The 27,153-nt window shown below is 43.9% G+C and overlaps 1 protein-coding gene across 4 annotated transcripts in view; it reads left to right on the top strand.

The window, feature by feature from the left end:
* Positions 1 to 231: 231 nt before the first annotated feature.
* capn1b (calpain 1, (mu/I) large subunit b) overlaps positions 232 to 27,153 on the top strand; it is a 28,265-nt gene continuing 1,343 nt past the window's right edge. The window contains exons 1-22 of one of the 4 annotated variants that reach the window (XM_088934033.1): positions 247 to 313; positions 6,093 to 6,120; positions 8,102 to 8,348; positions 10,463 to 10,532; positions 12,665 to 12,783; positions 14,214 to 14,347; positions 14,918 to 15,086; positions 15,320 to 15,403; positions 16,694 to 16,779; positions 17,214 to 17,288; positions 17,612 to 17,772; positions 18,283 to 18,452; positions 18,979 to 18,990; positions 21,104 to 21,315; positions 22,041 to 22,080; positions 22,984 to 23,049; positions 23,607 to 23,664; positions 24,287 to 24,351; positions 24,833 to 24,901; positions 25,519 to 25,597; positions 26,153 to 26,266; positions 26,800 to 26,858. In XM_088934033.1, the coding sequence (XP_088790159.1) occupies positions 8,103 to 8,348; positions 10,463 to 10,532; positions 12,665 to 12,783; positions 14,214 to 14,347; positions 14,918 to 15,086; positions 15,320 to 15,403; positions 16,694 to 16,779; positions 17,214 to 17,288; positions 17,612 to 17,772; positions 18,283 to 18,452; positions 18,979 to 18,990; positions 21,104 to 21,315; positions 22,041 to 22,080; positions 22,984 to 23,049; positions 23,607 to 23,664; positions 24,287 to 24,351; positions 24,833 to 24,901; positions 25,519 to 25,597; positions 26,153 to 26,266; positions 26,800 to 26,858 (2,088 nt within the window). In that variant the 5' untranslated portion in view covers positions 247 to 313; positions 6,093 to 6,120; position 8,102. Of the gene's footprint in view, positions 314 to 3,615; positions 3,718 to 6,092; positions 6,121 to 8,101; positions 8,349 to 10,462; positions 10,533 to 12,664; positions 12,784 to 14,213; positions 14,348 to 14,917; positions 15,087 to 15,319; positions 15,404 to 16,693; positions 16,780 to 17,213; positions 17,289 to 17,611; positions 17,773 to 18,282; positions 18,453 to 18,978; positions 18,991 to 21,103; positions 21,316 to 22,040; positions 22,081 to 22,983; positions 23,050 to 23,606; positions 23,665 to 24,286; positions 24,352 to 24,832; positions 24,902 to 25,518; positions 25,598 to 26,152; positions 26,267 to 26,799; positions 26,859 to 27,153 lie in introns of those variants that run through there. The other 3 variants (XM_088934035.1, XM_088934034.1, XM_088934036.1) reach the window with 3 other exon arrangements.

Below are 27,153 nucleotides of genomic sequence, written 5' to 3'. Positions count from 1 at the left end.
GTGTCTTAATAGAATACCTACGTCTAGGTCTTGGAAGACACTTAGACGGGGGTATCGGCAGTGTGTCCACAGTGGCACATCAAATATCAGCGCTCACGCTGCCTCGTGCAGGACGGGAGGCTGGGTCAGAGCTCTGCGGGCACCCCAGCCACCAATCTGTGTCCAGGGGTCTCGGCGCCGGCTCCTCTCCCCTCCCCCCGTCAGCTGGGCAGGGCTGGGCTCCACACTGCAGCAGCGCCGCTCTAAATGCGCAAGTGTGCCGGTGCCTGTCAGCCGAACACGCGAGCGCAGGTGAAGACGGTGCTCCGCAGTGGTGAGTGTCTCAGCCCGGCAGCCGCGGACAGTTACGCCTGCTGCGGGCTGCTGTGGTTAGGACGAGTAGTGTCTGCAGGTTTAGGTACCGCAGTTTTGCTCTGATCCTTTACTTTCTGATGTTGAGTGAAATGCACATACAGTAAAGCTGTGTACCAGATTTATGATTATGTGCTGGTAGGCTTGTGTTTTATTAAATGTTCAAAATGTTATTCGTAAGATCTCCCACTTTGTGTTCTTTAGAAGATCTTTATTGACTAGGCAGTCGGAAGCTTTAGAACAAAATCTGGGCCTGAGTAACTGTCTTGTTTGAAAACCATAAAAAGCATGTGGGTTATTTTTCAGTTAATTTAAGACAAGTTCTGACAGTATACAGAGGCGGTGTGATGTTTATTGGAGGGCTCTGCTCCGCAGTCGCAGAAAGCCCTGTTGACAGGGTGGGAGAGCCGGAGCTCCAGTCCCACCGGGCAGCGCACAGATTGTCCAGGCAGCCTGTCTGCGCTCTGTGCGCTGATCGTCTTTCGATTTGGACAGTGTTGCGGAACAGAGGCATGTAAATATTAAAGCACTGCTCATAAACACGTGGAAAATATTGGGTTGCTTATGCATGACCCCGAAAAGCCAAAGCTAAACGAGTCTCAGTGCCCTTACGTCAGCTTTGAACAAACGTAGCCATGATGAAACCGAGTCACTGCGGGAAGAAGCTCAACTGCATTTGACTTGGGAGAAATCGTGCTGTGCCTCTGCCAGAATTAGGTCTGCTGGGGAAAGCAGCGCCCCCGTTGGTTTAGATATTAATCTGTACGGCCTTTGTCTTTTTATTGTTGTGACTCTTCTTTCCAGTTACTCAGAATAAACCGCTTTGCAGTCTTCTTTATGACTAGCCTCGGGGAAAGGGAAAGATAGGATTAATTTTAGTTTGTGCCGATTTTTTTTATCTTTACGGTCTTATTTTTAAACAATACACAACGTCGTTGCCATGAGAATACTATTCGTATAAATTACCATGAATTAAAATTACTGTTCCTCCAGACGACAGCTAAGCGAAAACCGTTTTATTGACCGACGCATGCGCTTGTGGTGTTGCTCGGTAACGCTAATTGCTGAGATGAAGCCGCTTTGCGCAGAGCGACTAATGGGATGCACACATAGTGCCTCTCAATTAGATTAGCTTTCCGCTGCCATATGTTTGGGTTCCGCCCTCATGCTCTGGTTCTTTATAAAATTCGGATCTGCATTTTAAGTAAAAATAAACACTTATAGGGGACCTTAGATCCTCCAGACCCTGTTTCCTTAAGTTTTTTTCCTACTCAGGACATTTTTAAATCACTGAAAAACACTATACAACTTACTCTGTACTGTACACAAGTCATAATCAGCATTTTGACTTTATTGCTGTTAAAGGACTTAGTTTTCTTAGGAAAGGATGTCTGAGGAATCAGAATGAATAGATCTTAACTACATAAGTTGTATAAATACAAATGAGAGAGAGAAAACACAAAATGAAAACACAAATGACAGAGAGACCCATCATATTTAAATCCTACCTTTTCTAAAACAGGAATGTTTACTTAAATCTCTAACCGCTGTCCCTCACTCCATGGAATAGAAACATCAACATGCTGTCATGGGTGGTACACATTAAAATTAATTGGTAAAACAGTATTGTAGGATAAAACAATATTATTGGACACATTTTAGTTATGTATATGTAATTAAATTAGAAGGATTAGCATTACATGGTTCTTGCTGTGAGACCACTGGCAATTCAGACCTGTCTCGTTTCAAGGCCCACATCCCTGCGCGAGGCAGTCGGGCCCGTTCATGTGGGAGACAGGTGATTAAACACAAACCTTCAGTTCTGTCACTTATGCAGCTCATTGGAAAGAGCTGAGTGCCAGCATTTTAGTGCAGATTCTCCATAAGCCAGTTAATTAAATAGAACTATCTTAGTGTGTACAGTAAGATTAACATTCACGTTTATTTTTTTCATCGTATGGAACTGAATTCTGTTTCAGTTGTGTAGTTCTAAGCTGCTGTTCTGAAATTAGGTGAACTGGCTATGAAGAGCAGTGACATGCTGTAATAGATTGTGGTCCCACTGTCAGAGGATTCACCACAGCTCATCAGGCTGTTTTGGTATTGGCAGGTGTTGTTGGCCCTGACAAAGCTCTTCAGAGTCAGCAGTGAAGCATGAACCTGTAAACACAAATGATAACTCAGAGGAAGGACATTTAAATTTGGAAACAAGAGGCATTGATTTAGACAAAGGGGTGTAGGAGTCTGCACCGAGCCACTAAGCCATGTTGTTGAAGCTGGTACCCTGGCATCTTTCAGGATACAACTAAATTAGATCATTGGATCAATAAGCTACTAACTACCAAATGCACTGAATGGCCTTGTTTTGTTTGTAACCTTTCTTAAGCTCCTATGTTAAATCTTTGCTAGCCTGCACAGATACATAATTTATGATGCTAATGAAAGATTTATGGTCATACTGTTCCACAGAGTAAATTATACTAATGGTTTTTCTTAGACATTTTGTATAGAAAGGAAGACAATCAATTTTTGTGCTTTAATTTTCCTGTAGCAGAGCTGTGCTAATCATATTTTTTTATTTCTCTAAGGAGTAAATTAATATATACTGATGGAAAAAAACCCCGCAACACCGCCTCCTACACACTCTGGCCCTCCCGTCTGCGTGGAACAGGCTGAAGAGTGACTCATCCGTGGACCTGATGCCACTGCTGATGAGTCCATCACAGCTTCTGTCTGGCCCAAGCCAGTCGGGTGTGACATATAGGAGGTGTGAGCCCTCTGACAGGTCGCAGTCCTGTCACTGATGTGGGCATTGTGTCTGCCGGCAGTTTCAGCAGCAGTATGGGTGGCAGATCTGAAACAATCTCTCAGATGGTCTGCTGAAACCTTCTCTGCAGTTGGGACACAGTGGAGCGGTTTACTCCCTAGTGTCTGGCAACGCTGGCACATGACATGCCTGCCTGCAGCATGCCAGTGGCCCTCTCTCTTGCTTCTGGTGACATTCGAGGCATTATGGAATGCACAGAAAACTGACTAAGTGTGGCCTTTTTCTTGCAGTAACCTAAGCTTTGAATTAAGGCCTTTTTAAAGGTGACCTGATCAAGCATTGTTCCTGCTTAGGTGCACTGTTCCTGCAAGTGCACCTAACGAGCTTTCATGTGATTGGCAAGTTGCAATGTCTCACTGCACCAGCTGTATTGCTGGTCAGAGGGCTTAAACAAATTGACAACTTTTTGTGAAAGTACATAAGCTAAAACTATAGTATTCTCATTCAAGAAAATGTTGAGTTTCTTTTTTCCATCAGTATATATTGGTGCTGATAAATCTGCCAGTTTCCAGGAGCGCAGCCCCCTCCTGGTGTTCGAGGTGAGGAACCAACATCTTTTTGTTTAACTGGTTATGGTGTTCTCTTCAGAAGAGTGGACCAATAAACTAAAATAATATAATTCGACATCAAGGTGAAACAGACTCCTTTGCTGGAGTTTTGACTAAATGTTTTTACAAATCAAATGTTTTTGAGTCAAATTCCTGACTGTGTCTGTCGCACAATACTGCGGAAACAGTCCCAGGCAGTTTGTGAAGGTTGGCGTTTAGGTGTCTGATCTCTGTCAGCGGCTGAGTGAGGAGGAGAGAGGGGTGCTTGGGTTATCTTGGGCTCTCTGGGCTTGCTGGCTTGCTGCTCGTAGCTGCTGGCAGCCTGACATCATGCTCCACCTGCGGAAAATCACTTTCAGCATTCCTGCGCAGTGGAGTGGCACCTGGCAGCCCTTGGGAAAGACATGCCAGGTCTTATTAGCTTTCCTCAAGGGAGGCAGAAGTGCCTCTAGCTGCTGAAACCATATTGATTTAAAATGAGAATAAAATGGATTAAATTCATCAGCAGGTTACAGGTAATTGCTGCATCGTCCTAATGGCTCACAGTGTTTTGCAGAAAATTGTAAAAGCAGAAACTCAGGTAATGTTTTAGTAGACAGGCATTTCATGTCACAGGATTCCCAGTTTTTCTGAAGTGTTTATCACTTTCTAACGGCTGAATATCGATGATCTGAATATATAGTTACATTGCAAGAGCAGATACCAAAATACCTGTCAAATAGTTAGAGATCCAGCAGCCCTGGTGACACTGTGCTGCAGGGCTCTGATCAGCAGCTGCCCACTGTGTGTTTCTGCTCAAGGACATGATGTGCTGTGAGTGCACGTATAGTGCTGTTGTCTTCAGTAGCACATGATGAAGATAAGAAATATTCAAACTTTTTAAAAGATTTACTTTCTAAGATTTGCTAAGAAGAACTCAGTAAATGTTCTCCTACTGGGAACTGAACAGGGTTTTCACAGCACAAGAGCAGGATGTGCAGCAGCATGTGAGCGTGATAAAGGTACACGTGAGCACAAGCCACTTCGGCCAGTTACAGTGTTTGGAAACTAGAAGCTAATTGAACCGGGGATGCTGTCCAGCTGTTTCTTGAAGGAAGCTGTTGCTGTGTGGATTACAGCCCTTTGTGTGAAGAACTCTTCATGGTCTCAGTATTAAATGCTCTTCCCAACGTTTCCACTTGTGTCTGGATCATGTTTCACTGCTCATTCTGCAGATGTCCAGGGGCCTGGGTAATGAGGGTAAAATGAGGGTACTCATTTTAAATAGAAGTCAAGCAGTGTTCTCTGTTCAGGACCGAACTATTTTGACCTCCTAGCCTGGCAGTCTCGGAGGGTCTGTCCTCAGGTCATCTGAAACCTCATGTTCACGAGCAGCAGTGTCTTTGTGGTGGCGACTGAACTAGTACAGAATAGCCTAATGAAATACTAAAATCTGACATAACTTCTCTTCAAGTTATGTGAAGAAATTTATTTGGTAAATAGGAAAATGGGCTGGGTGTCTGTGAGGGACTAAGGTCCTCTATACCTATAAATATACCAACAGCTGGTCTTCTGATTCAGTTGCTGTTGCTCAGTGAGCGAGAGTGTACTCATAGCAGGTGGGTGTCACATTGATTAGTACTGACTTCACCACGGGCAGTGTGACTGCAGCTCCCTCCTTCTCCAAGTTTCAGTGGAACTCCTGTTCCACAGGGCCTCAGTTCCAAGTACATCCCAGTTTGCCAAATTCAGCTCTTCCAGCCCCCGAGGTACTTGACTGGCTGTGTGAGACCTGTCGGTGTGCCAGTGGGAAAGTTAGACCAGCAGCTCAAATGCAGCCTGCAGTCCCAGTGGCAGTCCCAGTGGCAGTTCTGGCTGGATGAACCCCTCTGGAGTCCTCGCATTTAAATTCTTAAAGCTTCAAGCTGCTGTTTTTAGAATTAGGTATTCTTTAGAAGATTTAGAAGATAGGTATTCTGATGACTAAAATGCTTTATAAAGGTTTACCATTTTTAACACGCAGTTTGTTCAGATCTGACCTGCAGGATCTGAGTTACTCTGTGGCACTGCTGGAATGCACAAGTTCCATTTCTGTGATTTGAGACACAGCTGGATTTCTGCTCAGTGTGGCACTGAACACTGAGACCTACACTGGGGGTAACTGGAGATGCAAGAAATTCCTTCTCGCGTTGTGTAAATATTTGAATGCTTCTCTGACAGCTGTGTTAGGAGGAATTCTAGCAGCCTAAGCTATAAAAGAACTGTACGTGTTTATTCTACATAGACAATACGCTGATTAGCTGCAGATATACAGTATGGAATGCTTATGTTTATATTAGTAGCTTATAAATACCTGCAAATTACAAATGAAGTTTTCTTTCTTCAAGCCTGCTGTGGCCCAGAGAAAATTTGAAGGTAACAGATTCATGTTTCTTGCTGTGGCTTGCTTCTGTCTTTGTCTTTGTTTTAGTGCCTCTCAGAGCGAGTCCTTTTCCATTCCGAAAATATTCCCTTTTGACCTTTTTTTTCTGTTTTGCGTCATCATCCACAACCCTATGTAAGACAGCTGTTCCACAGGATCCCACTAAGAGTGAATTAAGAGAAAAAGGTTATCCTGCTAAGCATCAGCTGCAACATTGCTATTTTTACAATACTTCTAACACCTTACCTGTTTTGCTCCATTTACCTGAATACATAGTTTGATTTAAAAACTGTGTGTCATGAATAAGTACTGCAAATAAGTACTAGACTGCAAACTGCCCAGTATGGGATATCAGAAAGCATGGCTCAGAGACACAGTAGATCTGTGGTCTCTGGAATCACTCATGCTTTTAAAGAGACTGTATAAGGATATTTCAGTATAGTGCGCTGACAGGGAAGCTCTCAACACAAAAGCCACTGAGGTACAGCTTTCTCTTTCGAACTGTGTGCATCCCCACATTTCTCTTGTCCCATTAGTGTTGCGAAATCAAGCTCTTGCCAGCCTTTTCCTTTCCCTGAACACTGCAGGGTTCCCACTTGCCCTGAAAGACCTGGATAACTGCCAACATCAGCTGGAGCACAAAGAAAAATATGCAGCAGTTAAAAACAGTGGTTTACTGTCTGTGATGCTCTGCTGCTCAAAGCCTTCAGATCTGCTGGCTTTCAGTGGCAACTTTACATTGTTGAAAATTGTTAAAACTGTCCAGGGAAAAGTTTGGGAAAACTGGCCTTGCTAGGTACTGTGGGAACCCTCGTGTCTTACTGGCTACAATATTGGTTTAATCATTAATTGTGCTTATTCATTGTCTTGATTGCATCAGAATCTTACTGCACATTATTATTACAATGGAAAGGAACCAGCAATAGTTAATTTGTCTGTAAAGTAAAAGAGTTTGTTTTGGCTCTTTGACCTTGCTGGGAGGGGTCAAAGGTCACAGACAAGGAGACCAGTCCTTTATCTGCTGCCAGAGACAGATCTGATGTTAGATAACTAAAATTGCCCTAGAGTTTGATAGAAGGCTCTGAACCTTTTGAACTATTAATTCGCAGAACAGGGCTAATGCATTTTAAACTTAACACAATTAACCTGAAGCTAAACACTATACTAAGAAAAACGTGATGTTCTGAACACATCTTAATCTCTTTTGTCCACTTTATGTTTGATCAGTCAGAAATTTTCTCAATTACAGCCCAGGTTACTGTCAAGATCATTTGCAGTGTTTTGATGTATACCATAAAGGAGACTGCTGCTCTGCTGTTGCTGTACAGTGTCTGGTTGATTTCGGGGGGACGTTCTTGATGGTGATGGTGGGTGTTTCACAGAGAGGGAAAGTACAAACTACTCTGAAGTTCAGTGAAATTGCAGGAAGCCTGACAGCCCAGTTACACTGACAAGTCAGGAAAGAAACTGCAGGTCCCCTCTCTCTGTGCGTAATATAACAAACACTCAGATTCTGTCTAGCTGAGAAAGCAGCTGAGTGGCAACTTTGCTCTCTTTTTTCTCTTGTCTTAATTAAGAAGCAGCGTTGGCAAAGAATGAAGTAAAGCAACCAAGACAGACAGACTCATAAAATATCATTGCTGTTTTTTAAATAAAATGATGCTGCTGACCAAACACGCTTGCCGTGGCAAAATAAAGTGGGCAGCCAGCTGCTGGGGTTCTGGGACTGCAGTTCAGGAAAGGGTTAGGAATGGGCTGGGCCAGTGTTGGCCCATAGTTACTCTGCCTTCAGAGTTTTAAACAGTGGAGTTCCAGAACAGAACCCAGCAGAAATAATGGGTTCTATCCTGCTGGGTGCAGTCGTGGTCCCATCCTGTGTGTCAGGTTTTACTGCAGAATATGTCATGGTGGAGATGGAAGCTATTTATATTCTGGCTGCTGGTAAACTCCCCTTTTTATTTTTATCCCTCTCAGCATGTTTCTGTTTGGAGGGATCTCTGCTCGCATACAGAAGGATAGGCTGAAGGCTGAAGGGATGGGATCCAACGACAAGGCTCTAAAATTCCAGAACGAGGACTACGACGCCCTGAAGCAGGAATGCATCGAGAGTGGCTGCCTGTTTGAGGACCCCCTATTCCCTGCTGAACCCCCTTCGCTGGGGTTCAAGGAGCTGGCACCCCACTCCTCCAAAACTCGGGGTGTTGAGTGGATGCGCCCCACGGTAAGAGACCGGACGTCTCCTTGCTCGTCCCTCATGGCAACTCAGACAAAACAGTTTGGAACAGCTGCCTCTGCTCATCTTCTTTGCTGAGTGTTACCAAATCTACAGATTTGAGCAGAGCTGTTGTATGGAAGATGTGTCTTGTGCTGTGAGGTCGTGTTATAGTGCGGAACACGGAACTTTGAAGCAGGAAGTTGTTCTGTAGTAGACAAGATGACAGGCCCCAGGTTGCCAGTGGGAAAAGGAGCACGCTGCGGTCAGTATTGCTGGACAGCCACTGTGGCGTGGGAGGTGGACTGGCGCCATGGAGTGTCAGCTGTTTTAATGCACACATGAGCTGCTCCAGTAGTGTTTGTATTTCAAGTGCACTGACTGGAGACAGGATATATTTCCTGGATTATTAAACTTTAATTTTAGTGCCATTTCCTGTGGCATTCAAAGAGGCATACGTCCACTTTAAGTTGAGTGCCCTCGATCTCTTTAAGGGGATATGTCACGGAGTCACAGAAACATTGTTCCTTTCTAGAGAAACAAAATGCTACACATACCTAAAATGATTTAGAGTTAAAAACCTTATCAATTTACCCTAAGGATAAAACCTCAGACTACAGGTTTTGAGTCTAATTTATAGTCAGATGTTTTATGTTTTACTGAAATTAAGAACTACGTGTTCCTAATATTTTTACATGTCATAAAGAATTCCTTACTGGCTTCCCATTGTTCCACACACTTGTACGAGTCATCAGAAAAGATGCACTGAAGCTCAGAGGTGTCTGATGAGGAATGCTGACACAGTTGAGGCCTGTTAGAGGGCAGTAAGCTGTCTCTGCTCATCCATCTCACAGCCTTTCTAAAAGCACACAACACTTTCTGATGAACAGGAAGAATGTTGGAGTTCAGCACTGCACATTCTGCTATAATAAGAAATCAGGGGTTTCCTCTCTTTCAGCAGGAGGCCAGTAATGTTTTGGGTGCAGTCTCATTGCAGAATGGCATGTTTGATTCTTTTGTGACTGCTTTGGGCATGATTTAACCCACTGTACATTTCTGCTGTGGTACAGGGGACACAGTGGTGACATTATCAATTTCAAGCAGTAGTTTTGTTTTTATATGCACAAACCTCGTGCCTGAGTGGTGATGCACGTTGAATTTTGTGGTGCTGTACACCTAGTTTTCTGTGCAGGAAGCTGATATAGACATGCATGTTAAGAACTGTAGAAATGTTCTTTAAAGTTCCCACTTGGAAAAAGAGGCTGTTCTTGTCACCAGTGCAAATTCCCTGAATTGTGATACAATCAGCCTCCCCTGCCCTTCCTTCCTGGGCTGTGGGGATCAGTGAGGACAGGGAGAGTGGCTCTGGCTTCAGGCCTGGGCAGCTGTGAGCAGCACCGAGCTGCTGTTGAATTTGGAGTTGCTCTTGGTTGCTTTTCTGAGTTATTCTGAGTTGCAGATTTGTTGGGAGTAGTTGCTGTTGCTGAGTTGCTCTCTAGTGGAGAGCCAGTGCTGTGACCTCGGCATGGGCTGCATGGGAAGGAACAGAAACTCACGCCCAGATAGTCCTTTGCAAAGAATGTATAATCAAACAAAGTAAAACCCAGGAAGCAAATTTTACAGAAAATCAGACCCAGGTTTGACAATAGTGGTTATTTTATATTGTTTCTATGAAAAGGAAGTTTATTGCCCTTGATCTGACTCTTTATGGCTGTGGTGGTTAATTATTAATCACCAGCATATATAAGGGAGCAGCAGATTTAATTATCCTCTTGAACTTATTTTAAACAATTAAACAAATGGGTTTTGTAACATTTTCTCTGTTCTGTTGCAATTAGCAAAAGACTTCATTTGTTTCTTTGATTAAAACACCATAGTTAATTCACCTTTGTGTAGATTTTGTAAGGAGCTGAGGGACAAAGGACATTAAATATCATTTCTGTTTTTGTTGATATTTGGCTGTGATTTCGTTGTCTGACACAGGCTCTGAAGAGCCTGAATGATCTCAGTGTATTTCGTTATACGACCAGTGTTTTTTATTTCCGTATTAACTGACAATCTTTCAAACATTAGTTGTATTAAATCTGTACACAACAGGATCTGAACTTCAGTGTTTTCTGCAGGAGCTGACAGCGAATCCTCAGTTCATTGTTGGAGGTGCTACAAGGACCGATATCTGCCAGGGAGCCTTGGGTGAGTTCTGTCTCCTCTGAACAGCAGAACAGCAGAAGTTTATCGGTTTAAAATTTCCTGTGCATCACAAATTACTGTACAGATATTGCCAAAAGAGACAGTCATACCTGTTGCATGAACCAGGACATTTAACAAATACTTCAGTCAGAGCTGTGGCCACAGGATATAAAGTTTACTGTTTGACAATAGAAAGCCTGCAGTTTCTGCAGTTCAGACCCTGGAACTGCTGCACCCCCATTTTGCTTACATGAACACCAGGGCTTGAATCTCACCCAGACTTTTATCCAGCGTTCAGAGGAGTCAGGTGAAAAGGCGAGGCTGGGTACATTCTGCCAGACAGGGAGGGCTTTCAGTTGAGAGTGTATGAAACAAAACTTTACTCAAACAAGATAATAGAGTGTCAGTAACTTGGATGCCTTATTTTTAATATTCCTTTAAGGTCATAACTACTGACATGATTACTACATTTGGATATTATCTATGGCACATTACCCTGCAGTGAACTGTGATTCATGACTCTGAAATGTATTAGCCTTACCAACACACAAAAGAATGCATCTTTACTGAACTGGGAGTTCTGTGTGCACTGGGGATTCCTTCAGAGGAGAGCAGGATATGTTGCTGGAAGGGAGGAGCAGGGAACGCACACTCTGCTCTCTACTCTTATCAGCTGCTTTCTCTGTGACATGCGTGGTCGTCCGGTGTTGTGCTCGCATGGCCAAGACTTGCTTCTGATTAAGTGTTCTGGCACAGTTTCATCTGGCAGCTCCCTCATGCTGCCTCCCCTGCATTGGCAGACATTGGCAGAGACATATGCCAGCTTAACCTTGTTAGCTCCTCAGAATGTTTTCACCAAAGAAGAACATTGCCAGTATTGGCCTTCCTACTGTAAACCAGCCTTTTCTCATTAACTAAGTTGTTGAAGTGTTGGTTGATGTCCTAAGATGCAATATGTTGTTTTGTTCTTAATAGCTGTTGAATTCAGTCCTATTCTGATGTAGCTTTGTGGGTCTTTATGACATTTTTGAAGACGGCCCTCTGCTAACCCAAAGATGCTTTGAGAATTAGTGACCTAGACATAATAAAATATGGTGATTAATGAATATAGATTTATTACAGAGAGCTATGCCATTTTCTGTTCAGGCTGTTGTCAGTGGCATGTACGGTATGTGGTGATTGCCCCAGGACACCACCCCACTGACAAGTGTGCCAAACTCTTTTGAAATTTCAGAGATACAAGCCCAGAGGTACCAGCTAGGACCCTAGTAAAGGAATGGCTGCTGTGCTCAGTTCATGTTCTGAAGTTATCTTTAGTTGAGAGAGTTCCAGTACTGGGGGATGGGTTGGGAATTGTGGCTTGCTTAGTGCCTGCACTGATGAAGTGGCTGATTTTAAAAAGACTCAATGCAGGAGAAGCTCTGAAAGGGTTCATTGTCTGCAGCTGTTGGCACATCACATTGTTCTCCAGGCCTGAGAGGAATGCTCCTAACATCTGAGGATCATGATGAACTGTGGGAATGTGGGGAAAAAAGCTGTGTATATTCCATGCTTCCGAAGTGGTTTATCTTATTCAAGAAAGTGGTTTTACTTTTGTTAGGTATTTCTGTCTTTGATCCAAGGCCACAGTAATGTAAAATGAATACAGAATTGCTGGTTCATTGACCTTTTTACAGGTCGCCTTTTAAAACAGCAGCTCGGGTGTGGCCTGCTGTAAGTGCTATGCACTGGCTCAAGTATCACTTTCGGGAATCTCTGGGCACATGATTCCAATTCATCCCTTTGACTCTTAGTTGTGAATCATCTTGTTCCCCTCCCATCTCCTGAGTGACAGTGTTCTGGTTTCGTCACACAAGCTTAAATCCTTTAATTCTGAAACTTCACTTCACATTTCAGTTACAATCTGAGTAGTGTGCAAGAGTTGTGGGTTAGGAATTCATACACTCTGCATCGTAGGACTGAAAAGATGTTGCTTGACGGTTTTCTTGGTAACTGTTTTTCTGCTTTGTCCTGCTTTCTTATTCTTTGGAGTCGATGTGTGTCCCGGTGTTTCAGTGTGTGTCCCTATGGTCAGTGTGTGTCCCCTGTGGTCGGTATGTGCTGTAAGCTGAATGTCTGTGCTTCTCCTTCCCCAGGTGACTGCTGGCTCCTGGCTGCCATTGCCTCTCTCACCCTCAATGAGAAGCTGCTGCACAGAGTGGTCCCACACGGCCAGAGCTTCCAAGAGGACTATGCAGGGATTTTCCATTTCCAGGTGGAGGGAGCTGAATGAGTTCCTGCTCAGGGTTTCATAAGCATCAAGCAGGGGTTCCAGAAAACATAGCTGTGTACCTTTGTAGCTCCAGCTGTTTCAGCAGTGTGTCCAAACAGCTGCTTCACATTGTTGTTAACCTGGCAGCTTTAATCTGTCTCACAGGGTTGGATCAAACACACATTGAATGTCATGAAGTTGCTGTACTGTATGTATGCATTGCAGGGTCATTGCTAAAGTCTACTGGTTGCTGATGTGACTTGTAGATGTAGCTGTAGCTGAAGATAAGGCCTTCTCAAACCTCTGTATTTTCAAAGTGCCTGTATGTAGTGGAAACAAGAGTATTTCTGTAGAATCTGCAGGTGATTACAGGCAGACACTGGGCTCTGTGTCACAGGTGAGCCTGGTGCACACAGAAAGTCTATATTCTAATACGCCTATCATCAAGAAACTCATGACTGGCACACTAGCTAAGCAGGTGTGAACCTGGCCAGTACCTGGATAGGAGACCTCCTGGGAAAACTAAGGTTGCTGCTGGAAGAGGTGTTAGTGGGACCAGTAGGGGGTGCTCAGTCTGCAGTCTGAATGTGTCCTCATGCCCCCAGTATAGTGATGGAGACACTATACTGTAAAAAGGTGCCGTCCTTCGGATGAGCCGTAAAACCGAGGTCCTGGCTCTCAGTGGTCATTAAAAATCCCAGAGCATTTCTCGAGAACAGTGTGGATATTACCCTGGCATCCTGGCCAAATTTCCCATTGGCTTTTACCAATCATGGCCTCCTAATAATCCCCATCTATGAATTGGCTTCATCACTCTGCTCTCTTCTACACTGAGAGCTGGTGTGTGGTGAGTGTTCTGGTGCACTATGGCTGCCGTCACATCATCCAGGTGGGGCTGCACATTGGTGGTGGTGGAGGTGAGTCCCCATTACCTTTAAAGAGCTTTGAGTGTCCAGAAAAGCGCTATATAGTTGTAAGGAATTATTATTAATTATTATTAATATTAAATTGTATGAGGATGTGAACAATGAAAAAGACAATCACAGTCATTAATCAAACTGTTTAAATAATATACAGAGATGTACACATCTTCTATTAACTCTGCTGAGCCACAGCACATTCACAAACTGTGGTCTGAAGATGAAGATCTGGGAGAGACTGAATACACCTCATTTATAACCTTTCTTATATTCTGTTTTCTTTACCAGTAAGCCAAGCCTAAAGAGAAAGCAGTGAAAAGATGTTTGAAATCCATCTTCGCTTGGTTAGACTTAATTCTACAGGGCCCAGATTTATCTTGACAGATCCTATTCTTTACATTTGCTGTGTCGTGAACGCGGCAGAAATCTTTCTCTTGGGAAACCTAGATACAGAATGAATCTCTTCTCCCCTTGGCTCAAAGACTGAAGAGCACTTCTGTCCCTGGCTTGCAGTTCTGGCAGTTCGGGGAGTGGGTGGACATCGTGGTTGATGACAGGCTCCCGGTGAAAGATGGGGAGCTGCTCTTTGTCCACTCTGCGGAAGGCAATGAGTTCTGGAGCGCCCTGGTGGAAAAAGCCTATGCCAAGTACGTTCATTCTGCAGTTTCTGCAGATCCCAAGTACTTTTAATAAAGTCAATTTCAGTTCTAGCATTTTGGGTCAACTAAACAAATTTGGAATTAATTAAAACATGTTGAACCTCTTTAATTTGAAGGAGTAAAAGTTCTGGGGCAAGTGGCTGCATGTTACTCCATTTCCCCAGCAGCAGTCTTCCTCTTCTCCTGCGGGATTGCAGGCTCCTGAGCTCCTGGAAAGAGAGCTGAACATACAGCAATATGTTTTTGTTCTAATATTAGACCAGTGTTAGAATGCATGGAATTACCCCAAAATAAAACATGTTGTACTTGACATTGATATTAATCTCATGATCACAAATACAAATCACAGTTGCTAGTGTTGGTCCTGAAGAGTGTGTTTCTCTACCTCATTATCCAGAGGAAGAGTGTTAGACTGGTCTAAGAAAGGCCTGGCGATCCTCCGTCTGTATTGAACTGCGGCAGGCTGGGGGAGATTAAGAAATCCTGGGGGGTCGTTTTCTTGCCTGTGCAGCAATCCCTCAGTGCTGGGGCCCAGCTATGTATGGTGTGTGATTGCAGGCTGAACGGCTCTTATGAGGCTCTGTCAGGAGGCAGCACCACTGAAGGCTTTGAGGACTTTACCGGGGGCGTGTCGGAGATGTACGAGCTGCGGAAGGCCCCCAGAGACCTCTATAGGATTATCAGTAAAGCCCTGGAGAGGGGCTCCCTGCTGGGCTGCTCCATTGACGTGAGTGAGACACACTGCCTGTACTACTGTTAATTGTTCCTGTGCCCTTTAACCTGGAGCACAACATCAGAATGTAATGATGATTGGAGGCTGTCCGGACTGCTGTGCGGATTTGATTCAGTTTTAATTACATAATCAGTACAGATCTCACTAGGAATATTGCCCGCTAAGGGCACATGCATTATTATTATCTTAGTTATTATTGCTTTTGTTATGATTTTTTTACATTGCAGATCACCAGTGCCTTTGACATGGAGGCAGTGACATTCAAAAAGCTGGTGAAGGGTCACGCTTACTCTGTGACGGGGCTGAGAGAGGTGAGTGAGCCCAGCCGCCCCCCCAGGCTTCTGTCTCTTCTCTCATCCTGCTCTTCTGCACATCTCTCCCAGTCTTCTACCAGCAATCCCTGCAAACTCTGCTCCACTAAACTCAGCTCTCCACCCCTTGCTTTATCTGATCTGACGCCTTTACCTCCTCCTTCTCCTCCAAAATCTCTAACATCCACAAGCTCTTCAGTACTTCACCTCCTGCCTCACCTACCCATTCCCTGCCTCCTTCACCACTGGATCTCTCTTCTCCTTCTTCTCAGCCTTCTGTGTCTCCTGATGGCTCCCGCTTGCTGTCTAACCCTTACACTTGTATTCACCTCTCCCTGCTCACCTCTTCTGCACTGTTGCCCCCAGTTTCCTTCTCAATAGTTTCCTATAGTTGTTCTGTCCTTGCTGATTCGATCGGATCTCCTTACTAGGTGCCTGATTTTTAATTTATTTAAAAGAAAATCAAAAATAAGAAACAATGGTGTGGCCATACCTAACTTAGACATTTCATGACTTTAAGGGGAACAGCAACACTATTTTTATATTTCTGGGTTAAAAAGAATCGGCATTGACGAATACATTTCAAGCCTCAAACCTCCAATTTACATCACAAAATAGACAACATTTCCAGGTATGCACAGTGACATATTCTGCAATTCACAACGAGGCAACAAAACGTCTGGTGATGTGATGCGGCCTTATTACATTGTAAACAAGCAGGTTTGTGAACATCTCTTTAAATGATTTCGAGATAGTTTTGCAGATAAATGGTACTTGTTAACTCTGCATGCAGATCATGTTGGAAACTTTCTGCAGTGAAATGTCTGCTGTATAATCACTCATACAGTACATCTCATTACATTAGTCAGTTGCTCTTCTTCCCTGACCACACTTACTGATACTTTTAAGCACTGCTTGCACCTGGTTCTCCTCCCGCATCACTGCTCACATGTACAGTACCAGCTCTTCACTCTGTCTGCAGGTGTCCCTCCGAGGTCTTGTCCTAGGTCCCCTGCACTTCTCTCTCTACACCTGTTTGCTGGGTGCTTTCATATCCTCCCACAGCTTTTCTTATCATTTAGATGTGAATAATGTTCAAATCCTCCTCCCACAGATACTTATGTATCCCCCTATACATGCCTGTTTCTCAGCCAGCTCATTCCAATTGTAGATGGAGTTTGTTTCGATTTTGTGAACTTCCTGTTTCTGATGCCCTGTGCTCCAGGTGTGCAGGTGTTGACCTCAGCTGTCAGTCATCTCCACTGCTCTGTCTCTCCTTCCCTGCGGCAGGTAGACTACCGAGGTCGCAGGGAGAGGCTGATCCGGATCCGGAACCCATGGGGCCAGGTGGAGTGGACTGGAGCCTGGAGCGACAAGTGAGTCTGACCTTTAACCTACCTGCATGTTATCTGATATCATCCGGCCTTCCTGACTCCCATCCCAGGCAAGCAGAGTGCTCGTTGCAGCCTCACTGTTGTTAATATTGTTAGTTCTACACTGTCAGTAAGAAGACAGCTCACAGACAGGGTGTTGTTAACTATTCAGTTTTAACTGCTCTTAGTTTAGCCTGCGTATTTTGGGGGTTGCCTGCTCAGAAGTTGTCCATGTTGCCAAAATGCTTAACAATTGAATTCAAATCCTTATAGAATATACCAGTTAACACTATATAATTGTGCAGATTGGAGGCTCCTTCTTATGCACTGTGAATGTAGAAATTGGAGAAAAACTAATGTTTGTCAGTGCAGCTAAGGTTGGGTTATAAGGTGAGACAGATACTTTTCTGTTACCAATCTGCTTTTCCTCTCCTCAGTTCTTCAGAGTGGAATGAAATCGACCCCTCTGAGAGAGAGGATATGCATTTAAAAATGGAAGATGGTGAGTTTTGGTAAGTATGTGTGAAATGTGACATTAGGATTGTAGGCCTGTGGCTGATACCAGGAATGTGTCCTGAATGTCTCTGTCTTATGGAGTCCTTAAATTGAACCAATCTCTTTAAGATCATTTTATTAGCCATATAAAATTTCTTGCATTAGGAATTTGTCTTTACGCATACCCCAGCTTCCTCTCCGTGAGACACTTTAGAGTCTACCTCCAGAGCACAGCTATAAAATTGGTCCTGGACTGTTGATACTAGTAGAGGAAAGCAAGCAGCCAGGAACAGCTTGCGTATCTGTGTATCTGAGAGTCCTCAGGCTCTGCTCTCCACAGGATGGCATTCCAGGAGTTCCTGCGCCAGTTCTCCCGCCTGGAGATCTGCAACCTCACACCCGACGCCCTGAGCGAGGACACTCTCAGCTTCTGGAACACCATCAAGTTTGAAGGCAGCTGGAGGCGGGGCAGCACTGCGGGGGGCTGCAGGAACCACCCCAGTGAGGAGCGCTCTCTGTCTCCCACAGCTTTCCACAAGAAGACCTTAATTAAACTGACAGACAGGAGGAGTTGGCAGCACATCTGACTCGTTTGGCTGCTATTAGCCAATAAGATGGACCCAATTAGACGCATTTTGAAAGATCTTGGTGAAACAGTGTATACAATAAGATTAGGTCATTTGTTCCGAAAACGTACAGCTCTTCTTGTAAAGTACCATTTATTTCCTCTTCTAAGGCTCTCCTAATCACCCGAGCTAAAGTATTACATAAGATTAAATAAAAATATTAAATCTAAAACACTGCAGCAGCTCTGGGAAGTGTGACTGTGCACGGCGTCATATACAGTGCGTTCAGAGTAGCTTTTTGTCTCTGCAATGTAACTCGTGCAGCCAAGGTTGGATTGTAACTCCTTAGATGGGTCCAAATGCAAGAGTTTTACAAGTCTGAATGAGTTCATGGTGTATTATTCTATCCCTTGCTTGGTAAAATGTTCTCCTCTGTGTCCCTCAGACACCTTCTGGATCAACCCCCAGTACAAGATCACTCTGCTGGAGGAGGACGATGACCCCGAGGATGACGAAATGGCCTGTAGTTTTCTGGTGGCTCTGATTCAGAAGGACAGGCGGCTGTACAGGAAACATGGCCAGGACATGCACACCATCGGCTTCGCCATCTACGAGGTGAGGTGTCTCTGGAGCGCCCTCTGGGCACCTTCTCGGGAGAAGCTAAAAGATTCAGGAGCATCCCAGTGACAAGTGAGATGGCCTGTACTGCAGACATGAACTATTTGAATCGGGCCTCTGTCTTGATCTGACTGGGATTCCAGGTAGCATTGCACAGCTAGATAAATTCCTGTGGATTTGGGACACTGAGTTAGCAAGAGTATCTTGTCTTGCCAGGAGGCCATGAGCTCGCAGTGCTGTCACTGCATCTGTCCTTCCTTTGATGCTGGAGCTGTGGAAAATATCTTCAAGAATACAAGAGCATGTGTAATCATCAGATATACAATATCATTTATAAAACTGCCATTGCATTGGCAATGTTTGTTATATTTACCCACTTTGGAAGAGCCAGTCTTGCGATCATAGAGCTTTACCTGCAGTTACCTGCAGTTCACCCACAAGGAATACCCATAATTCTTTTTTGGTTAACGTATACAATGGATTGCTTACTAACTTTGTTATTTTTGTTCTTGTGTTTTCACAGGTTCCAGAAGAGGTACTCCCCTGTCATGTCTCTATGGTCTTTTTAAGATTTTTAAGATTGACTTAAAAGTTCCTGTTTTCTTATTAGTAGATACAAAGTAACCTGCAAAGTACATTATAATGATTTTTTTAGGTGCACAGTGTGGTGTGACAGAGACCCAGAGGACTATAACCTACTATGTGAAGCTCATGACTTTATTCAATCTCTACAGATTATGATGTGCATTTTTACACTACTAGCACAGACACAAAGAACAGTGTCAAACTGTACATGACACAGATGAGCACAGCACATAATAATAATTGCTTACACTTATATAGTGCTTTTCTGGACACTCCACTCAAAGCACTTTACAGGTAATGGGGACTCCCCTCCACCACCACCAATGTGCAGCATCCAGATGATGATGATGCGAAGGCAGCCATAGTGCGCCAGAACGCTCCCCACACACCAGCAATTAGTGGGGAGGAGAGCAGGGTAATGAAGCCAATTCATAGATGGGGATTATTAGGAGGCCATGATTGGTAAGGGCCAATGGGAAATTTGTCCAGGACGCCAGGGTTACACCCCTACTCTTTTCGAGAAACACCCTGGGATTTTTAATGACCACAGAGAGTCAGGACCTCGGTTTTACGTCTCATCCGAAGGACAGCACCTGTTTACAGTATAGTGTCCCCGTCACTATACTGGGGCATTAGGACCCACATGGACCGCAGGGTGAGCACCCCCTGCTGGCTCCACTAACACCTTAGTGTTTTCCAGGAGGTCTCCCATCCAGGTACTGATCAGGCTCACACCTGCTGAGCTTCAGTGGGTTGCTAGTTGTGAGTTGCAGAGTGATATGGCTGCAGCACATGTATTCTCTTACTGACTTGTCATATAAGAAAGGCACAGACTCACTCAGAACTGAGTAAAAAGATACTTTCTGTGGCAAATGGAAATCTGACACTAATATAATGATAAAAAACTTTATTTTATAAAGCACCTTTAAAAGTAGCATCTCAAAGCACTTTGCAGTAGGTGTAAAAACAGTTATTAGAATAGCAAACTATAAAATAAGCACTAATATACGGCAGAAGATACATAGTCTCTAGAAATTGGAGCAGTCACAGACACTAGTTGAATAAAAGCCTTTCTAAAAAGAAAGGTTTTGAGTCTAAATTTAAATGCACTCAGGGTAGGTGATATCCTACCCTGATATCCTTGGGGATAGAATTCCAGAGCTTTGGGGTGCAGCAGGAGAAGCCCCTGTCACCCCTAGACTGTAGACGAGCTTGGGGGACAGACAGGACCAGAATCAGATGAACGAAAGTTGAGAGGAGGGGTGTGGGAAGATAATAAATGAGACAGGTACTGAAGTGTCAAGCCATGCAGAACCTTATAGGTGAGCATGAGGATTTTGAAATTTAATGAAACCTGATAAGAAGCCAATATATGGAGGCCAGGACAGGAGCAATGTGATCACTTGGATTAGACCTGGTCAGGATTCTGTCTGCCAAATTCTGAACATATTGGAATTTGTTCAGTGTGGATTTAAATACCCCAGCCAGCAGGATGTTGCAGTTATCAATTCTAGAGAAGACGAAAGTGTTGACTAGCATTTCTCCTACAACATAAGACACAGTTTGACAATATTTCTAAGATGGAAGAATTGTGTATTTACAGTAGTTTGAACATGGGGGTCAAGAGACAAGCCAGAATCAAATATCACTTTTGAAGTCTTCCATTTTAATTGAAATTCAAGCACAGTGCCCGTCCACAGACAGGCTATATGTAGGTGAGAGGAGATTTTTTTTATCAGAGATGCAATTATAGAGCGCAGAAACAACTACTTCAGTGTGAGGATTAGTACGTACATAGATTTGTGTATCTTAATACTCCACACCATGATGGCATCCTAAAGTCATATGGGCTCCCAGCACACAGACTCAGCTCAGTGCTGCCTCTCATGGCCTTTCAGCACACAGACTCAGCTCAGCTCTGCCTCTCACAGCCTCCCAGCACACAGACTCAGCTCAGTGCTGCCTCTCACGGCCTCCCAGCACACAGACTCAGCTCAGCTCTGCCTCTCACGGCCTCCCAGTGCACAGACTCAGCTCAGTGCTGCCTCTCATGGCCTCTACAGTACAAGGGCTGTCAGAACGTGCACCTTAAGAAGGACTTCTTCCTGAGGCACCAGTCCTGCGCTCGCTCCGAGACCTTCATCAACCTGCGCGAGGTCAGCTCCCGCCTGCGCCTGCCCCCGGGGGAGTACCTCATCGTGCCCTCCACCTTCGAGCCCAGCAAGGAGGCCGACTTTGTGCTCAGAGTCTTCACGGAGAAGCAGTCTGAGACCCAGTGAGTGAGACCAGCCCCTGACCCAGTGAGCGAGACCAGAACCTGACCCAGTTAGCGAGGCCAGTCCCTGATCCAGTGAGGGACACCAGTCCCTGACCCAGTGAGGGAGACTGGAACCTGATCCAGTGAGCGAGGCCAGTCCCTGACCCAGTGAACTAGACTGGAACCTGACCCAGTGAGCGAGACCAGAACCTGACCCAGTGAGCGAGGCCAGCCCCTGACCCAGTGAGGGAGTAGTTGTGTATTGTGAAACACTGTGCTTTGTTCAGCTACACACCAGCAGTATTAGTTGTATAAATTGTGTAGCTTCAGGGGAAGCAGTGGAAAATGTCTGAAAATACATGTACAAGTTCAAAGATGTAAATACAGCAAGAGATTATGCAAGTGTGAAGAGTAGAAAAAAGTTGTTTTTGTCTTATAATTTGAAGTCAAAGCCGCCAAGGAAAATGTTTAAGCCACTTTGCGTTAGCTGAGAATTGTCCTGGACCATGATCCTGGACACAATGTCCTAAACCTTTAGTCCTGTATTTTTTTTCCAGGAAATATCTAGGATTCAAAGAGAAAAATTTGAAAATGGCAGTGATCCTTATTAGGAATAAATTGCTTTCTGTTAATGGATGGACTTGTTAAATTTAACAAAGTAAATACAATTTATCCAACTTATCTTTTATTGTTATGTTTTATGTATAATATCATGTAATATACATTATGTATATCTTTTCCAGAGAGCTTGATGAAGAAGTATCAGCAGAACTTGAAGAGGCGGTAAGATTTTAAAAAAGAGTTCTCTTCACGACTGGGTTATATCCTGGAAATTGTGTACAGGCAGTACTGTGGAGTAGAGGTCAGGACTGGACTCTGAACTGGAAAGTTGTGGGTTCAAATCCATGGGGAGGCACAACCATTGAGAAGGTTCTTCATTACCAAACTGAGCTTTATAACCAGATCCACAAGTTGTTAATAATACCATTCTGTGTGGAAGCACACAGTAGGTACTTTCACCCCCTGTGCTGGTGTACTGGTTAGTGCAGCTTTTTCACAGCTCTGGGGTTCTGGGTTTGAATCTTGCTTGAATTCAGTGGAGTTTGCATGTTCTCCCACAGCTTTGTGGGTTTTCTCCAGGTGCTCTGGAAGGACATACCGACCAGGTCAATGGCCACATACCTTTTGTGTGTGTGAGTGCACCCAGTGATGTTTTCACATGTGCTCAGTGTCTGCTGGGTTATACTCCACAGCACTCCTCTAAAGATAAAGCCATTACTGGAAATGGAAGGATGTAGTAATAAGTAGCCAGGGCTCTGTCTGTTGGTCAGCATGTTACATGTTGCATGTTAATTGGTATCCTTCACCCATTTTTTTGTATGAGAGTTGTGCTAGAAAACTGAGATTATAAACAAATAATTATTCAGAAATTGATTTATTTAAAAAAAAAGTCTGTGTGTCACTGTGTTAATTTTATTGGAAAAAAAGTTAATACAATTGACCATTATTTTCATTACATTTATTTTCTATTGATAGCGATGAAAGCAGGTGTATGTTTCTTGTGATCACCTAGTCCTGTGCATTGTTTACTGAACAATGAATCAGGTACAACTGGAATCAGTTGAACTCATGACTTGGTAATGAAGAATATGCCCGATTGATGTTTTATGTTTTGGATTTTCTCAGGAGGAGATCTCGGAAGATGATATTGACGAATCTTTCAAGTCTATGTTTGCACAGCTGGCTGGTGAGGTAAGAAGTGGTATTTTTTCCTTGCTGATTTCCTGGCCTATGGGCAAGGACCTGCCTGTCCTGCACGGTTGATTGCTGGGGCAGGTGTTGACTTGTCCCGCTGGCCTGTCCCAGGAACCCATCAGCACAGGCATGGGAATGGAGCCCCTCAGTTATCCCATCCTTTTCATTTCCATGGACCAAGAGACTTCATGTGCCTACTTTGCAGTTACTGGCCCATGAGAGCCACAGTACACAAATACATGTAATTGATTCCAGTGGATTACTGGTGGCCTCAAGTCAGAAGGACAGTCTGCCTGCAGGAGTGACAAGAGGCAGTGATGCTGATAAAGCTCTTGCACAAACATACATACTCTCATTCTTTCAAATCTGAAATCAAACTTGGAATGTGAAAAATGAGACAGCAGCATATTAGCCGAAATCTTCTGAAATAGCCAGTATGTTAGTAAGAATATTAAAAGTGTCTTTAGAGTGTATGAGTAAGGTGAATAAGACCTTCCATACTGTAAGAGGCGATAAGGGCATTTCTGACTGATCTTTGCTTACTTGCGTTCCAGGACATGGAGATCTCTGTCCGTGAACTCCAGACCATCCTCAACAGAGTGGTGTGCAGGCGTAAGTGTCCGAGTCTCCTGCTTGCTTTCAGGATGTGTGGGCTTGATTGGTTGACATGATGTAAAAATACTCAGGTGTGCTCACAGCTTTAATTTACAGTGTTTATGGAATTGACTGGGATACGTACTCACTATTTATTTTTCTGCCATTGTCACTGAAAGCTGCTTGATTGTCATGTGAGTCCGTTCTCATCGCATAGATCCTTGTCCATGGAGATCGGGTGTGACTTCAGGCATGTGGCATTGTGCAATCTGATAAGGGCTGACAGCGGGGCCAGTAATGAGGCCATAATGACTTCAATCCTCTTGCAGAGAAATTGCAAAGTGTGTCCATGGTCATTATGGTCTCATGCAAACTAAATATTAAGTTCCATTTATAAGCATTGGAAATATTAGTAGCTTGTGAAGTCAGTGCTGAAGACTGAAGTCTGTGATGGTATCAGGCTGCACAATCCAGAGTGCAGTGAAGTGGCTGAGAATAGCTTCCTGGTCACCAGGGCCATTGGCAGCTGTAACACAGTGAACTCTGGGAGTCTTTCCCTGCTTCATCTCTTAGTTTATTTTTATGCTTTTATGGGACTGAGGTTGTTAAAGTGGATGTACCTTCTGTGTCAATGTTTCAGACAAGGACTTAAAGACAGATGGCTTCAGCATGGAGTCCTGCAGAAGCATGGTGAACCTCATGGATGTATCTTTTATCAAAGCAAAATAAAGAGCAAAGAACCAGTTCTCCTAAGAATAAAGACACAGTACACTAAGCTGTTTAAAAGAGCAAGAAATGTACCTGTAATAATTTTTTTCCAAATTATAAAACCAACAGTCATTAGTATAACTTATATTTGATTCAGGTTGTTTTTGTAATAAATTGTCGGTATAACTTATATTCCAATTACTAAAACTCACAGAAGTGATCTTCCTGTTTCAGGTGCTGCAGGTTAAATGATGCTTTATCATCATCGTCTGTGGATAGAATTACATATGGTGGCAAAAAAAATTTTTGTAACAGAATTTTATGTGGGGGACTTAAACAGTAACTGGCCTTCAATTCTGAGCTACAGAAAGCGGGATGTGCCCAGATCTGTTGTTTTGTGACCTGTCCACCCATGTGGGGTGAATAAGCTCTGAATAAGCACATGGCCGGATGGTCCTTGACCCATCCTCTGGTACAGAAGGACGGAAGTGCACGCCTGGGCCTGGTGGAGTTCCAGATTCTGTGGAACAAGATCAGGAAGTGGCTGGTAAGCATGCTGCTGCAGTATTGGTACTGAGGATTGCACTATCACTCAACACCCCACTCTGTCAATTTGTCTGTCTCTCTGACTAGGCTGTGATTTCAGTCTTCATCAACTGTCACGTCACTCCTCAAAGTCTGAATGCTTGCAACACCAGCTACAGAAAATGATCCATTTGGTCTTTTTAAGCACTTCACATTTCACATTGAATATTATGGTGTGAGATTAAATATCTCAGTCATAACAGTGCCTGCTCATGTAGATTGGGCTTCAAACAAAGAATGTATGTTTTCTGGCTAAGGGATCTCAGAGTGACCGTTCACAGCTTAAAATGTCCTGAGCACACAGCACTGCAGTTGTAGTTCAGTTAGACATTGAGCAGCAGAATGGTGAGCACAATGAGCTGTTGACTGACGTAATGCAGAGCAACAGATGAAGAGAACACTGATCAAGTTGTTTCACTGATTTGTGCACTCTGACGTTTGACTTTTTATGAGAACTCCTAGGGCAACCCAGGGAAAAGTGTACCCTTTCCATCACCCCCAGGGCCCCGGTGTGAGAACCTTTAATAGAGTTGTCTCTTTACGAAATAGCTGATGTTATTTCCTGGTTCTCGCGCCCAGGGCATCTTCAGACAATATGACCTTGACAAATCTGGAACCATGAGCTCCTATGAGATGCGTCTGGCTCTTGAATCAGCAGGTATGTTCTATGATGCTGTAGAGTCTATAGTGTTATGTGTAGGTGAATAGGTAAGTATCTCCTAGTTACTGTGGCTTTTCTAAAGGACAGATACCCTTCGTTCTGCCTTTGTTCATATTGTGACACATTTGTGCTTGTGTTATTTTGATCTTAGACAACATCATAACTCAGCACTGCAGTGTACAGTGTCTCTTCCCCGTCAGCCACAGATACGTTTCTTGAAGAGTGTAGCCAGTGTAGCCAGTCTACACAGCCAGTTTACTGTGGTATTTTTTGTTTGAAACTTCAGTCCCTTATAAATTTGAGGCAGTGTTTCTCTCTTATCACGCAGCCCCATTTGTCATTGCTTACTGTTATTGACCTAAACGCAAAAAAACAGATTAGATATGTGAAGTATGTGAAGTGGAATGAGTCACTATAGTATAAATATTTAAACCTGTTAAAAATGAATTCATCTGGAGCTGAATAAGTCCAACAAAACAACACAGCTCTACAGAAGATGTCAAAGCTTAAGCTCCATTTTTCCTGTGTTTTTCATATCCGCGTCTGTTTCAGGCTTCAAACTCAACAACAAGCTGAACCAGGTTCTCGTGGCTCGATATGCTGACAATGAGACCATTGACTTTGACAATTTTATCTGCTGCCTGGTCAAGCTGGAAGCCATGTTCAGTAAGTGTGCAGGCTGCTGTCCTGTCTGCTCTGCTTGCAGCTCCTTGCAGAAGGGGATGGCAGTGCTAAATGCCAGTGAGCTGTTCATCTGCTTGATTTCTTATATATTTCTGTTATGCCTTTAGTTAGGTTAGCTTAATCTTTTATTAAGTCTTTCATGATATTTTATGTCTATAATATACAAGAGAAAGGCCCACTCTAGAAGGCTCATTCAGACTTAATTTTCAGCCTTGGTGCTGAACTGTAGTACTTAGTCCTAAGTTTCTCAAGTCAGTGTTCATCACACTGTTCAGGTCTTCCTCAGTGCAGAAATGTAGATTTTTAAAGTCACTTTCACGATGTTGTATTGTGTTCAGTACAGGAGTCTTTCGTTGATGCTGCTGTCTGCTGTGAGCAGCTCAGTCTTGAGCAGAAGATGAACATGCAGTGCTGTAATAAAGATCTGAGAGGCACTTCCTGCTCAAACCCTGCATTATGCAGGATCAGAGGAGTGTTCCCATGGAAACAGCTGACCTGCGTGTTTCTTTCCTCAGGAGCCTTCCAGGACCTGGACAGAGAGGGGACAGGCGTGGCTGAGCTGAATCTCACAGAGGTGACATGCATACTTATCGTCACAAAAGTGTTTTTCCATGTCAGGGTTTTTTTAGAATTGTTGGTGCTCTGGTGTTTAAGACTGCTGAAGCCCCCTGTCTCTGAATGCCCTGCCTGGCTGGGTCTCAGACTGCGTGAATCTCTCTGCATTTTGCCACAGCAATTTCAATGTCTCTGTCACCTCCTCCATGTTAGTCTCTGCTCCAGCTTTACACAACAGGTCAAACATGTGGTCAGAGTGTCAGAAAACAGCGTTAAACCTGTTATCAGAGAGGTCGTACAGGCTCTGCATGGTG

The sequence above is a fragment of the Atractosteus spatula genome, chromosome 15, assembly GCF_055471065.1.
Source record: "Atractosteus spatula isolate fAtrSpa1 chromosome 15, fAtrSpa1.hap1, whole genome shotgun sequence".
NCBI lineage: Eukaryota > Metazoa > Chordata > Actinopteri > Semionotiformes > Lepisosteidae > Atractosteus > Atractosteus spatula.
This window is presented reverse-complemented; position numbering and strand designations above follow the sequence as displayed.